Genomic DNA, 13,728 nt, shown 5'->3' with positions numbered 1-13,728 from the left:
TTTTGCGTTAGGGGCCGTACACATATTACGTAAGTACTTATGGGGGAGGGGGGGGGGGTGATGGTCAATATCTTACGATCCATATAAATAAAAAATAATTTGTATGAAAAAAATATTACAAGGGAGGAGGGGGGTCGAGAAACCCAGAAAAATTGCTTACGTAATAAGCTTACGACCCCTTACGTAATCAATGGATCTTTCCTGCGGTGCGGTTTTCTTTCAGTAAAGTCTCTGGAATGTTGCTTTCAGCTATGTGGGTTCTCTTTTCGCCAGCGTATGGAGGGGAGGCACTATAGCCAGTATAATAAAAGATTTAGTTTCCATACTAGTTTTCATACAAACTTGAACCGGCATGCGCTCAACCACTTTTTGTTCAAATCGGTTTTTGGAGGACACTCGGAGCATGGGACGGAATCGAGTGAGCGTGGTGGTGCTGGGTCGTTTTTTGAACCACCCTAGTAATATTCTTTGTTTTTTTTTTAATACGACACCAATACTACTACAGTATATGACAGTTTTTATTGTACAAATACTTTCAAAGCTTTGTTTTGGTACTCAACCCACCTTCACCTTAATGAACACTAAGCTGTGAGGCGGCTCTGTCCCAGAATGGGGATGTAATGCCAATAAGAAGAAGAAGAATATCACGTAAAACAGTACAAGTGGGTACTATATGCCCCAGTGTGCAGCAGCTGAAGTACCTGTAGGATATTTATCGGAAGAACCACAAGAGTGTCGGAACAAGGACATCAGGAGGTTCCGCGAGAAACATGTTCGGAAGTGCTCAAGGTAATGATAACATCTGTAATATTAAATTTCAGTTTAACATTAAATTGTTTAATCTTTGGACAGGGATGCTAATAATGAAGACGTTTTTATTCGAATGTTAATGACATCCGATCCATATATCGCCAGCTTAAGACGCTTGACGCGGAAGAAAAATATGCAGATGAGTCCTGGAGCAGCGAAGCTGTTACTAAATTTGCTATTAGTTTCAGATTCGAACAGCAGTGATGACGACCTAGAAGCTGAAGAAATTTGAGAACAAAAATCTGAATTTAAATGATTCCTTGCAATATTAAGTCATTCTCCTATACCGCCAACGGGGGTGTCATTGGGCCAAAATGTGGTATGCTCCAAATAAATGTTACAAAGCTCTAGTAGTTAACATTGGAATCAATTTTTAATTAGTTTGGTACAAGTTTGAACGATGAATTTACCACTGTTTGGGGAAAAAATAACAAATGAGGGAAATTCTTCAAAGTTATATGTTGTTTAAAATTGGCCCATTCTCACCTCTCACAGGGGGTGACATTGGGCCAAGTACAATAAAGTTCAGCGGTAACGATGCAACGATTCAATCGTTCATTAAAAATAATTGCCTACATTACGGCTCTTACCAACTATGTATGGTAAATCAACCAAAGGCTTGGCCCAATCTCACCCCTTTTTCAGCGTGCATTGCTCGTTGCTACGAAAAACCAGAACCGCTGAATAAATAATCATAAAATTCGATAAAACAACAACAGATTATCGTAACATGATAATCAGGTATCCATCGATCTAAAAACTAGTTATGTAAGAGATTTGTGGGGCATTACTGACACTATTTTAATACGGGTTCATTCGATCAATAGTTTTACATTCAAATTCCAAGCATTATGGTACGAGCACAATTAGTTCTTGGAATTTGTTTTGTGATTTCCTAGTCGTGAATTTTACTATAACTTCGAACCGTTTGAAGTTTTGATCAAAATTCGTAACAGTTTCTGAGATATTAGGAGTTGAAACATTTTTCGTTTTTGGTCCAATCTTACCTCCTAGGCCCAACGTCACCTCGAACGACGGTACATGAATAGTATATAAAGATCATATAGATCAATAGAATCAATACATACCTACAGAAATTCTATGGGAAATAGGGTGACCCATTTTGTGATACGGTGGTAAAAAATAACAATCTATAACTTTTGAACTGCTGGACCGATTGTTAATCTATCATCACAAAATGGAAGCTACTGAAGAGTGCTACTTTTAGAGGAAATATAAAATACGGCAAAACATACTTTTGCAAATAAACAATAAAGACGAATCCATAAAAAAATGAAAAACGATCCATAAATAACATCTGAATGTTCCTATAAATACTGCCATAAATACATAAAATAGTTCAGGAGATTCCATAAAGAATAATTTTTCGATCCATAACTAAGCTGAAATTTAGCAATTAATAGGGAAATATGGTCAAGAAAAACAATACAATTTTGCCATGAACATATGACAAATGATCCATAAATCTTTGGAAAATGTTCCATAAAAAACTATATTTTGATCCATGATCCATGATGATGATGATCCATAATTTCAGTAATATGATCCATAATTTTAGTCATATGATCCATAATTCTGGCCATTTGATCCATAACTTTGTTCAAATGATCCATAGTTTTGGTGATATGATCCATACATTTTGATAAATGTTCCATAGATTTTATAAAATGTGTGAATCAATTAATATAGTTTCATTGGCCTTCTTTCCAAGCATTATGGATCAAATTATCAAAATTATGGATCATATGACCAAAATTATGGATCATCATCAGGATAAAAATTGCGCAAATTTGAAGTTTAATGGATCAAAATATAGTTTTTATGGATCATTTTTCAATTTTTTTTTGGGTCTGTTGTGACGAGTGCGTTCTTCGGGGCGCCCCCCGAAAGCTTAGAAAGCCAAGTAGGAATATGTGTGAGAAGAATGAACGAGATAAGGCAAACTGTCAGAAAGACCGTGATAAGCGATAGGCATTGCAAGTCATTGTTTTGATGGTGATGCAGATTACATGCACGATTGTAAAATGAATTCTTTATTATATACTACTTATGAACTAAATTTAATAATTAATTACAGATTAAAACCTAAATTAAAGTAGAACTGTCGAACATAAAAGTTATTGTGAATTAAAATTACCAAGTACGAGACCAATTGTAAGTACGAATTGTTGTTATAGTCCTGCATACAATTGACTGATCATTAAAATTTACAGCTTTGAGCTGATCTCATCAGGGCAAATTGATGAGTTTTGCTGAAAAGACCTCCGAAAAGTAACCCCACCAGTAGCAACCCATAACAATCTCAAAGAATTGTTCACCACGTCGGTGCCAGCATGCAGCAAGGATCTTTTGTTCGCCAGACTCGATCGAAAACCCGAGCGATGCAAGACGCGGTTACCAGGCGTTCCCAACCCACTGGTAATGATGGCGCAAAGGAGCAATTGAACGACACGGAGTCAAGCGGTGAGTTCGAACCGTCGGTTATTGATATTGAGCACGGTGATGATCACGATTGCGCGAAATGTACGCGGCCCAACAATGCCGAGTTGTATATGGTAAAGTGCGGAGATTGCAAGCACTGGTACCATTTCTCGTGCGCGAAAACGGATAAAGCTACAGCGCGATCCTAGGACTACATTTGTGCGAAATGTTTGTCGAAGGTTCCCCTGCCCCCCGCCGGCTCCAGGACCGGAGGATCCAGCGTTTCAAGTTTGCGAAGAGCCCAAATCGAGATCTTCAGCGGTTGGAGGAAGAAAGGTTGCTGGTCGAGAAAGCTATGACCGAAAAGCTGGAGAGGGAGAAGGAATACATAGCCCGAAAGCATGAGCTGCTTCGTCAGCAGGACGAAGATGCGGCAAGTATACGGAGCGGCCAAAGCATTCCAAGTCAAGCGGGCAGTCGAGAGAAGGTTGAAGCCTGGTTCAAGAAACAGTAGATATCCTGTGGATCGAATCGTCTGGACATCCATGAAGCCCCATCAAGTCAACCCGCAGTACCAGCTGGGACATCAACTCCCCTAGAAATCAGTGACGTCACTGATGTTGTTTTCCAGCGAGCTGCAGCTGGAGTCACAGAATCGATACACCGCACTACCGACAGCATTTCCGTCGGAGATAGCCCAGGAGTGGAAGATGTAAATCAACTACCAGATCTGCCGCAACGAAATGCAGACCGTCAGTCGAATGACCCTCTTCTACCAATGGTGAACATCCAACCGTTCATTCATCTTCTTACCGAAGTCGATCCTACGAAGTCTGATGTTGCCCCGGTTTCAAACCCTACGAAATCAGGCACGATTCCGAAGATCTCTCCCAGGCTGATGGGAAATCCTCTACCGTACGCTGTATGGCAGCAACAGACGAGTGAACTGCTGCGCCGAGAGCAACGTGAACGGGAACTCGTTCTGCTTCTGAAGCATGCCGAGGATCAGCGAGGACAGGATAGACAACGGTTGCAAGACATCGAAGCTATTCTGCAACGGCAGCAAGACGTCGAGAGGCAGCATCAGAAAGAGAACGACGTACGGAGGAAACGCGAAGTGGACCTAGTCAACCGACTCAAGCTTTACGAACAACAGTATGCTCTGGAACAATCGAGACGAGATGATGAGAAGCAAAAATTCTTGGCGAGGGAACAGCAGCTGGTTGAGCAACTGGAGTTACTGCGTCTGCAGAGCGTGCAACTACCGGCAGCGGAACAGGTCGAAGAATCTCTGATATCATCCGGCCGACATGGTTTGCCCGTGAGTACCAACCCGCTCACGGCTCCGGTAAGTGACCTACATGTAGATGGGGGGAACAATGTAGAGCCAAATAGACCGATTATCCAGAATAGCAGAGTAGGGTCACCCCAAGCGCAATCTGTAACTCCAAAGCTAGGGCCTTCTGTAGTAAATTTGTTAAGACAGCAACAGTTCGCACCGAACCTTTCTCCGGGCCTGAGAGGCTTTGAGTCCGCCTATCAACAACCGGTGCTACTGGGACCTACACCGCAGCAACTGGCAGCAAGGCAAGTCATCTCGAGAGAGCTTCCTGTATTCAGTGGCGACCCCGTCGAGTGGCCGCTTTTCATCAGTAGCTACAATCATTTCACCGAGGCGTGTGGCTACACTTCTTCAGAAAACTTGCTGCGTTTACAACGATCCCTGAAAGGAGCCGCTAAGGAAGCAGTCAGCAGTTTTCTCTTGCATCCGTTAACCGTTCCGCAGATTTTGTCCACCCTTCAGACGTTGTACGGAAGACCGGAGCACATCGTCCACAATCTAGTGGCCAAAGTTCGTGGTATGGCCGCTCCCAAGGCAGAAAGGCTGGAGACGCTGATCCAGTTTGGTTTGGCCGTACAAAACCTGTGCGGTCACCTGAAAGCGGTGAGAATGGAGAACCACCTTTCGAATCCTATCCTTCTCCAAGAGCTTGTCGACAAGCTGCCGCGAATATCAAATTCAACTGGGCGCTGCACCAAGACACTTTAGCGATGGTTGATTTGAACGCATTTAGTGACTATATGGGGAAGGTCACCGCGGCTACGAGTGGCGTTACAAACTTCTGCATTGCTGCGAAGCCAACGAAGGACGAGAAAGTGAAGTCGAAGGATAAAGCGTTTGTGAACGCGCACGCTACGTACGAGCGTAAGGAGTCGGAGCAATCTACCAATGCGGCCACTAGTGATCGCCGAGAGCCGAGCAAGAACACTAGAGGCAAGGGAGGTGAAGCAAACAAGTTCTGTCCCATGTGCAACGGTCACGACCACACGGCTGCGACCTGTGCAGCGTTCAAGAAGCTTTCCGTGGATGGTCGATGGAACTTTGTCAAGGACAATAAACTTTGCCGCCGATGTCTGATTTCTCACAATCGCTGGCCATGCGAGGGCGAGGTTTGTGGAATCAACAGTTGCGAGAAACGTCACCATCGTCTACTTCACTCTGAGCCTGCCAAGAAACAGTCGGTGAATTCTTCCGATGCAACGGTCACCATCCATCGTCAACCCGTTTCGTCGACACTGTTTAAAATTCTGCCTGTGACGCTATACGGGAAGAATGGTTCAGTGAATACCTTCGCTTTTCTGGATGATGGATCATCTGCAACTCTCGTGGAGCAAACGCTTGCAAACGAGCTAGGAGTGAGCGGAAGCGCGCATTCCTTGTGCATCCATTGGACGAGTGGAATAAATAAGCGAATAGCGACGAAGCAGCTGGAGTCGTTGAGTATCTCGGAACCCGGATGCGAAAACCGCTTACATCTCTCCGAGGTATACACTGTCGAGAACCTAGGACTGCCTGAACAATCGCTGGACTTCGAGCAGCTAGCAAAGGAGTTCAAACACTTGCGAAACCTACCGGTCAAGAGTTTCCATAGAGCCGTTCCTGGATTGCTAATAGGACTGAGTAATTCGCACCTGCTGACCACAACGAAGCTTCGAGAAGGTAACGAGAGCGAACCAGTCGCTGCAAAGACTCGCATTGGATGGGTCGTATGTGGTCAGGTACGAGGGGGAGAACATTCGTTCAAGCACCGGCAGATGTATATATGCACAGATTCGCCGGATCAAGATCTCCATGATTACGTACGTGAGTTTTTCTCCGTGGAGAGCCTGGGAGTTTCTGTTGCTCCAAACCTGGAAGGGGATGAAGATCAACGAGCTCGCCGAATCCTCGAGGAGAAAACAATCCGGACGGCAGATGGGAAATATGAAACCGGGCTGCTTTGGAAAGAAGATTCCTTCGAATTCCCAGACATCAGACCAATGGCTGAGCGACGATTGAAGTGCCTCGAAAGACGTTTGGAAAAGGATCCGCAACTTTGCAACAGCGTTCATCAGCAGGTGGCAGACTACGAGTCCAAAGGCTACATCCACGTAGTAACGAAGGAAGAGATGGCAGAGTTCGACCCGCAGCGCACTTGGTACCTACCACTGGGCGTTGTCTTGAACCCAAATAAACCAGGAAAGGTACGAGTCATTTGGGATGCAGCAGCAAAAGTGAGTGGCGTGTCGTTGAATACGACGCAGTATGTAGCGTTCAGAGTCAACGAAGTATTGAACCTGTCCAAAGTTGAAGAATGGCGTTGGCTTGGGACGAAGAACAATGTTGCAGATGAAGCTACGAAGTGGGGGAAGGGTCCGAATTGCAATCCTGAGAGCCGATGGATGTGTGGACCTGCCTTCCTTTATGAAGCTGAAAACGATTGGCCGAAGCACAAACCCAAGAAAACGGACGAAGCGGAAGAGCTGAGACCTGCGTACGTGTGCAGTCACTTGCTGTCTGTGCCGATGATCGACCTGTCGAGATTCTCAAAATACGAGCGACTACTTCGGAGCGTGGCCCACATGTTCCGGTTCATCGAGAAACTTTCGCAACGAATCGGAAGGTCAACGTTCGACGATTCTGGAACAATTAGCCGTGAAAACCTGCGGAGTGCGGAAGAGTATCTGTGGCGACTTGCGCAGTCAGACTGTTATTCGGACGAGGTGGCTACGTTGAAGCGGAACATGGAACGCGATCCGGAAGATCAACAACCGTTGTGTCGGAGTAGTCCATTAGTTAATCTTCCGCCCGTCATGGATGAGCATGAGTTGATGCGTGTAGATGGTCGTATTGGAGCTGCGGATTGTCTGGAATATGATGCCAAGGTTCCGGTTATTCTACCTCGAGGACATCCGGTGACCGATCTTCTGCTAGAGTTCTACCACCGAAAGTTTCGTCACGCCAACAACGAGACGGTTGTGAACGAAATAAGGCAGAAGTTTTACATCCCGAGGTTGAGGACACTGATACGAACCGTAGCGAAACGCTGTCAATGGTGCCGGGTGTACAGAGCCAAACCTGTAGTGCCAAAAATGAGCCAACTACCTCGATTTCGATCAACGCCCTTCGTACGACCATTCACATTCGTAGGAATCGACTACTTTGGACCCTACTTTGTGAAGAACGGTCGCAGTGCTGTCAAGCGGTGGGTCGCAATCTTCACGTGTCTAACGGTCCGCGCGATACACCTGGAGTTGGTGTATGCCCTAAGTACCGACTCGTGCAAGAAGGCAGTTCGACGGTTTATCGCTCGAAGAGGAGCACCGCAAGAGGTGTATACCGACAATGGCACGAACTTCATTGGCGCGAGCAGAGAGCTTGAGGATGAACTGCGAAGTATCAACGGGACCCTGAGTAGTACCTTTACGGACGCGAACACTAAGTGGCGGTTCAATCCACCGTTAGCCCCGCATATGGGCGGATGGTACGCTCCGTAAAGACCGCCCTCGGTACATTACCGATGTCGAGGAAAATGGACGACGAGTCGTTCATGACATTGTTAGCCGAAGCGGAGCATATGGTGAACTCGAGGCCGTTGACGTTTTTGCCGTTAGAGAGTGAGGAGCAGCAGTCGTTAACCCCGAATCACTTTCTAATGCTCAGTTCTAGCGGAGTGCAGCAACAGGTTAAGGCACCGGTAGATGACAGGGCAGCGTTGAAGAGCAGTTGGGAGTTGATCCAAAACAAGCTGGATTCTTTTTGGCATCGTTGGATCGTCGAATACTTGCCGATAATATCTCGACGGTCGAAGTGGTTCGACAATGTCGCACCAATCAAGGAAGGCGTTTTAGTCTTGATAGCCGACGATAAGGTGCGCAATTCGTGGTTACGCGGTCGCGTGAGCCGCACCTATCCTGGGAAAGACGGAGTTGTACGTCAGGCGGATGTGGAGATGTCCACCGGGACGTTGAAGAGGAGAGCAGTTTGCAAGCTAGCAGTACTAGACGTCGATGAACAAACAGGAGAGAATACCGATCGTAATGAAGCGGAGGTTAGCGGTCATCGTGATGCGGAGTAGTGGATGCGGTGCCGTCGATCCAGTGTTCGTACGGCACGAGGGGGAGGATGTTGTGACGAGTGCGTTCATCGGGGCGCCCCCCGAAAGCTTAGAAAGCCAAGTAGGAATATGTGTGAGGAGAATGAACGAGATAAGGCAAACTGTCAGAAAGACCGTGATAAGCGATAGGCATTGCAAGTCATTGTTTTGATGGTGATGCAGATTACATGCACGATTGTAAAATGAATTCTTTATTATATACTACTTATGAACTAAATTTAATAATTAATTACAGATTAAAACCTAAATTAAAGTAGAACTGTCGAACATAAAAGTTATTGTGAATTAAAATTACCAAGTACGAGACCAATTGTAAGTACGAATTGTTGTTATAGTCCTGCATACAATTGACTGATCATTAAAATTTACAGCTTTGAGCTGATCTCATCAGGGCAAATTGATGAGTTTTGCTGAAAAGACCTCCGAAAAGTAACCCCACCAGTAGCAACCCATAACAGGGTCATAAAAATAATCTTTATGGAATCTCCCGAACTAATTTATGGATTTATGGTAGCGTTTTATGGAATATTCAGATGTTATTTATGGATCGTTTTTCATTTTTTCATGGATCGTTTTTGCACATTGAACGGTGCAAAGTAAGAGCTGCCTATAAAATACTGCGATCAATTTGTTTTTGTATGAATAAACCATGAAAAAAATCGTTTTTATTGATTTTAGTGACTTCGAAAAAAAAACTTTTAAATGAAATACGCGAGGAGAAGTGGATGAACGCTGTCATCAGAGGAAAAGTAGAATCACTGAAATTTAACACGGCAAGGTATAGCCAATGGAATTGAAAATAATTTTAAAAATTACAAACAGAGATTTTTTTGAAAATGATTTATTAGGCGGGATTAGTGATTCAATTAAGATTAAAAGTAGTACCATCTCCGGAATCATTTCAAGAAAAAACTTCATTGTCATTAACAATCAAATTAATATATGTATAATGTAGATAATAAAAATTCTAACCTCATGCTATAAATTATTTATAAATAAATTTTATTTTGAAATTTTGAAAATTATTTTGAAAGTTGCATTCCATATCTCGCTGTGAAATTTTTTTCATGATTCTACTTTTTCTTTTGATGACAGAATTCATTCTTCTCTTAGCGTATGTGCCTTATTAGACCCGATGGTGCTTTACCCCTTATCTCGTTCTAGACACAATAGAGAATAGAAATATTAAAAATTTTGGTTCCAAGAAGTGCCAATTGAAAAAATAAACGTTAAATAAAATAGTATCTTTTTAACCTGATAATCGTTATATCTCCACGTACCGTCATTGAACATTTTTGGAATCTCCTTGAAAAGCAGCATTTTATTGATATAGGGCAGGTATTTTCGTCTGTTCGTCATAGTCTCGAAAACCAATAAAAGAGACGCTTTTTTTTGTAAAACTCATACGTACCAAATCGTAAACTCAGGAGAAACGTTCTGCTATAGTGGAGTTCTAGCAAATGTACGTTGCTTTCGTTGGTTTTAGCCCCTATGACGATGGACGGAAATACCTGCCGTGTCCCTATACGAGTTCTTGGAACATACTGAATTGATAATTTATTACTACATCAAAGAAAAGCAAAAACAATGATTTTCAGGTTTGTTCACAAAACTGATTTGATTTCTTCCAGAAATGTATGTCTAAGGTATAAGGTATATTAGGCAAAGTTGCTCAAAATAATATATTCTACAACTTTGCTGAAGACAACAAACACAAAAAAAAAAATTTCGAAAAAAATTTTTTGCTCGGGTCTCCTTGTAAATTGACCCTTAAAATTTATATTCCTGATGACGCAGGATAAAAATATGAGACTACTCTCCGAAGATACCTTGGCGAAAAAATGTCGTTTAGGGTGTCAAAATATTTTCGATCGTCTATTTTCAGGATGATCCCATTGTGCGACCCTTTCATCGACCCATTTGGTCGAAAGCCATTTAGCCGAACGCCACAAGGCCGAATAAACCATTTGGCCAAAACCCATCTGACTGAAAGGGTCGTTTGGCCGAAATGGTCATTAGGTCAAATGGGTTATTTGGCCGAATTAGTCATTTGGCCGAAAGGGTTGTTTGGCCGAAAGGTTTTTTTGGCCGAAAGGGTCGTTTTGCCGAAAGGGTCATTTGGCCGAATGGATCATTAGGCCAAAAGGGTCGTTTGGCCGAAAGAGTCATTTGACCGAAAGAGTCGTTTGGCCGAAAGGGTCATTTAGTCGAAAGGATCGTTGGCTGAAAAGGTCATTTTGCCGAAAGGGTTGTTTGGCCGAAAGGGTCATTTGGCCGAAAAGGTCTTTTGGCCGAAATAGATCATTTAGCCTCATAGGTAATTTGAAAAGTGAGAAATGAGGAGTGAGAAGTGAGATGTCTCACTTCTCACTCATCATTTATCACCCTTCGCTGTAAAAAGTGTGAAGGGCAAAGTGAGTAGTGAGACGTCTCACTACTCACTTCTCGCTCCTCTTTTTTTGCAGTGAGAAGTGAGAAATGAGGAGTGAGAAGTGAGATGTCTTACTTCTTACTCCTACTTTCTCATTTTTTCAAATGATCCTTTCGGCCAAATGATCATTTCGGTCAAACGACCCTTTCGGCCAAATGACCCTTTTGGTCTAATGACCCTTTCGGCCAAACGACCCTTTTGGCAAAACGAACCATTCGGTCAAACGACCCTTTCGGCAAATGACCCTTTCGGGCCAATGGTCTGTTCGGCCAAATGGTATATGCGGCCAAAAAACTTTCGGCACAGTAGCATTCGGCCGAATGGGTTTCGGCTAAACCTTTGATCGAAAGGGTCATTTGGCCGAAAGGGTCGTTTGGCGGAAAGGGTCATTTGATCAGAAGAGGCATTTGGCCGAAAGGGTCATTTGTCCGAAAGGGTCATTTGGCCGAAAAGGTCATTAGGCCCAAAGGGTCATTTGACCGAAATGGTTATTTGGTCGGAAGGATCGTTTGACCGAAATTGTCATTTGGCCGAAAGGGTCATTTGGCTGAATAGGACATTTGGCCGAATAAGACATTTTACCGAATAGGTAATTTAAAAAGTGAAAAGCGCGAAGTGAGTAGTGAAACGTCTCTCTACTCATCTCGCGCTCTTATTTTTTTTACAGTAAGAAGTGAGAAATGAGATTTCAGACGTCTCTCTTTTGACGTAAACTACGTCTAATAGCCTATTCAGATTACGCCATTAATGACATAATAATTGGCGTTTCAGGGTAAATACGCTTTATGATGTCATTATTTACGTAATATTCCATACATTTTGCGCTGTCAAAAGATACCCGCTAAAATAGGCATAAAGAATTTATTACGAACAATTATTACGAGAGAGCTTTCGTTCTAACTGGAATGCAGGGAGAAATTCAACAAAACCAAATTGACAAGCGTCACGCTCTCTTTGCCAGAGAGAAAATTCTCTCTGTTTTCATTTCGTTTTGTAGTGGACAGTCATGCTCTTTCTGTCGCAGCAGGGTCGAATGCATGTTAGATGGAAATCTTCTGAGCGCTGAAGAATAACTCGGATTGTGATGGTTTTGTGGAAAGCATTTTATATGATGAAAAATAATGATGATAGGGGAAACCGCCAAATGTTGAACGGTTAATTTTGTCGGCTATTGTTGAACTACCATAAGAAATACACGTGCGTTCAACAATAGGCGAAGAAATTAGCCGTTCAACATTTGGCGAATTACCCTAATTATTTATTCTCCACTTATTCAACATGAATTGTTTAAAAAACAGATGCTCTCTAGAATTAACATGAAGTATTTAACTTAAACCTAGATTTAATAGAACAAATCGAATACATTTTCAAAGTTCAAGGGCCAATGCGGAAGACAATTTAAAACGTAGGAATGGTTGTAAAACGAATATATTTGATTCATAAATTGTTTCAATTCTGCTCCTTGAATGGCTTAATATACTTTGGATTTCAACATTCTTCACGTGGGACAACTGTACGATTTGAATGGGATGAATATATAAAGTAGAATAACCTTAAATAAAACATGGATTGGTAATGCATTAATTCATCCAAAATCCAGTTTAAATTATATCACATTCACACGATTCGATTTTGTTGGAAGCTGTATTATTGATTGTCGAGTAGAACGCAATGGTTCAGCTTACATTTTTGAAAAAAAAAATAAATTGCTGAGTTGCCCTTCATACATGGAGATACTGGTGTAAATACATTTTAGTTCGATAATATTTCTTGAAAATTGGTCCAGTCGTCCTTTTTTTTATTTATTTGTGAAAATTCCCAAAAGTATCTAGATTTTTCTTTCAAATCTCCGTTCGATCAAAGTACAGAATCAAAATACTTTTTAAACTTAAAAATAAATTGAGGAATAGTCTGATTCCCCGAAAAACGGCGCACCCAACTAATGAATGTAGCTTCGCTCATTATCCTTAATGAGAGCTTAAAATATTCTTCGAAAATCCCTTTTCATATTTTTTTTTAATATTTTTTTTCGTAGAAACTTTGTTCAGAAAAAAATGTTCGATTGTCGCCACATAAATGCTTGATTTCGCAAATTAAATTTTAAAACTCTCCTTGAATTCAACCCTGTATTAGCGTGCAAATGAGGAAACATGGAAACGTCAACATATATTATCTTGCTGCAGTCTGAACACCTCGTAATAATTGGATACCCTCTCATTTAACAAAGTCATAAATAGCCCAATCTGAATAGGCTATAAGGGGAAGACTCGGATACAGGGTGTAAAATGAAAATTTCAAAATTGGGGACCGTCACGAAATCATGTAAGATTTGTAACATTAATAGGTCCTTTATCTTTCGATGGATTTCAAAGATATATATATATATATATATATATATATATATATATATATATATATATATATATATATATATATATATATATATATATATATCAATCGATTCGCAAACTCTCCACCAATTTGCCAGTAGTATTGAAACTATTGATTATCAACGCTAAACTATTGAAAATTTTAGTTCTTTCATGCATCATCCAACCCCTATACAGCGCGTTCCAATCCTTGGTAATTGCCTACTTTTAGGGTATT

General features: G+C 42.1%; 1 protein-coding gene across 1 annotated transcript; it reads left to right on the top strand.

Annotated features, from left to right (window-relative positions):
* The first annotated feature begins 5,304 nt into the window (after positions 1-5,304).
* LOC134222838 (uncharacterized) lies at positions 5,305-8,070 on the top strand. Its single transcript, XM_062701986.1, has one exon. It carries the CDS (start codon positions 5,305-5,307, stop codon positions 8,068-8,070), a length of 2,766 nt encoding a protein of 921 aa, XP_062557970.1.
* The last annotated feature ends 5,658 nt before the right edge of the window (positions 8,071-13,728 follow it).

Source organism: Armigeres subalbatus, chromosome 3 (genome assembly GCF_024139115.2).
Source record: "Armigeres subalbatus isolate Guangzhou_Male chromosome 3, GZ_Asu_2, whole genome shotgun sequence".
NCBI classification, from domain to species: Eukaryota; Metazoa; Arthropoda; class Insecta; order Diptera; family Culicidae; genus Armigeres; species Armigeres subalbatus.
The sequence above is the reverse complement of the archived record's forward strand: the minus strand, read 5'-3'. Positions and strand labels throughout refer to the sequence as shown.

Excerpts from the sequence above, each read along its gene's own strand:
- LOC134222838 (XM_062701986.1), top strand. The coding sequence starts at position 5,305 with ATGGTTGATTTGAACGCATTTAGTGACTATATGGGGAAGGTCACCGCG.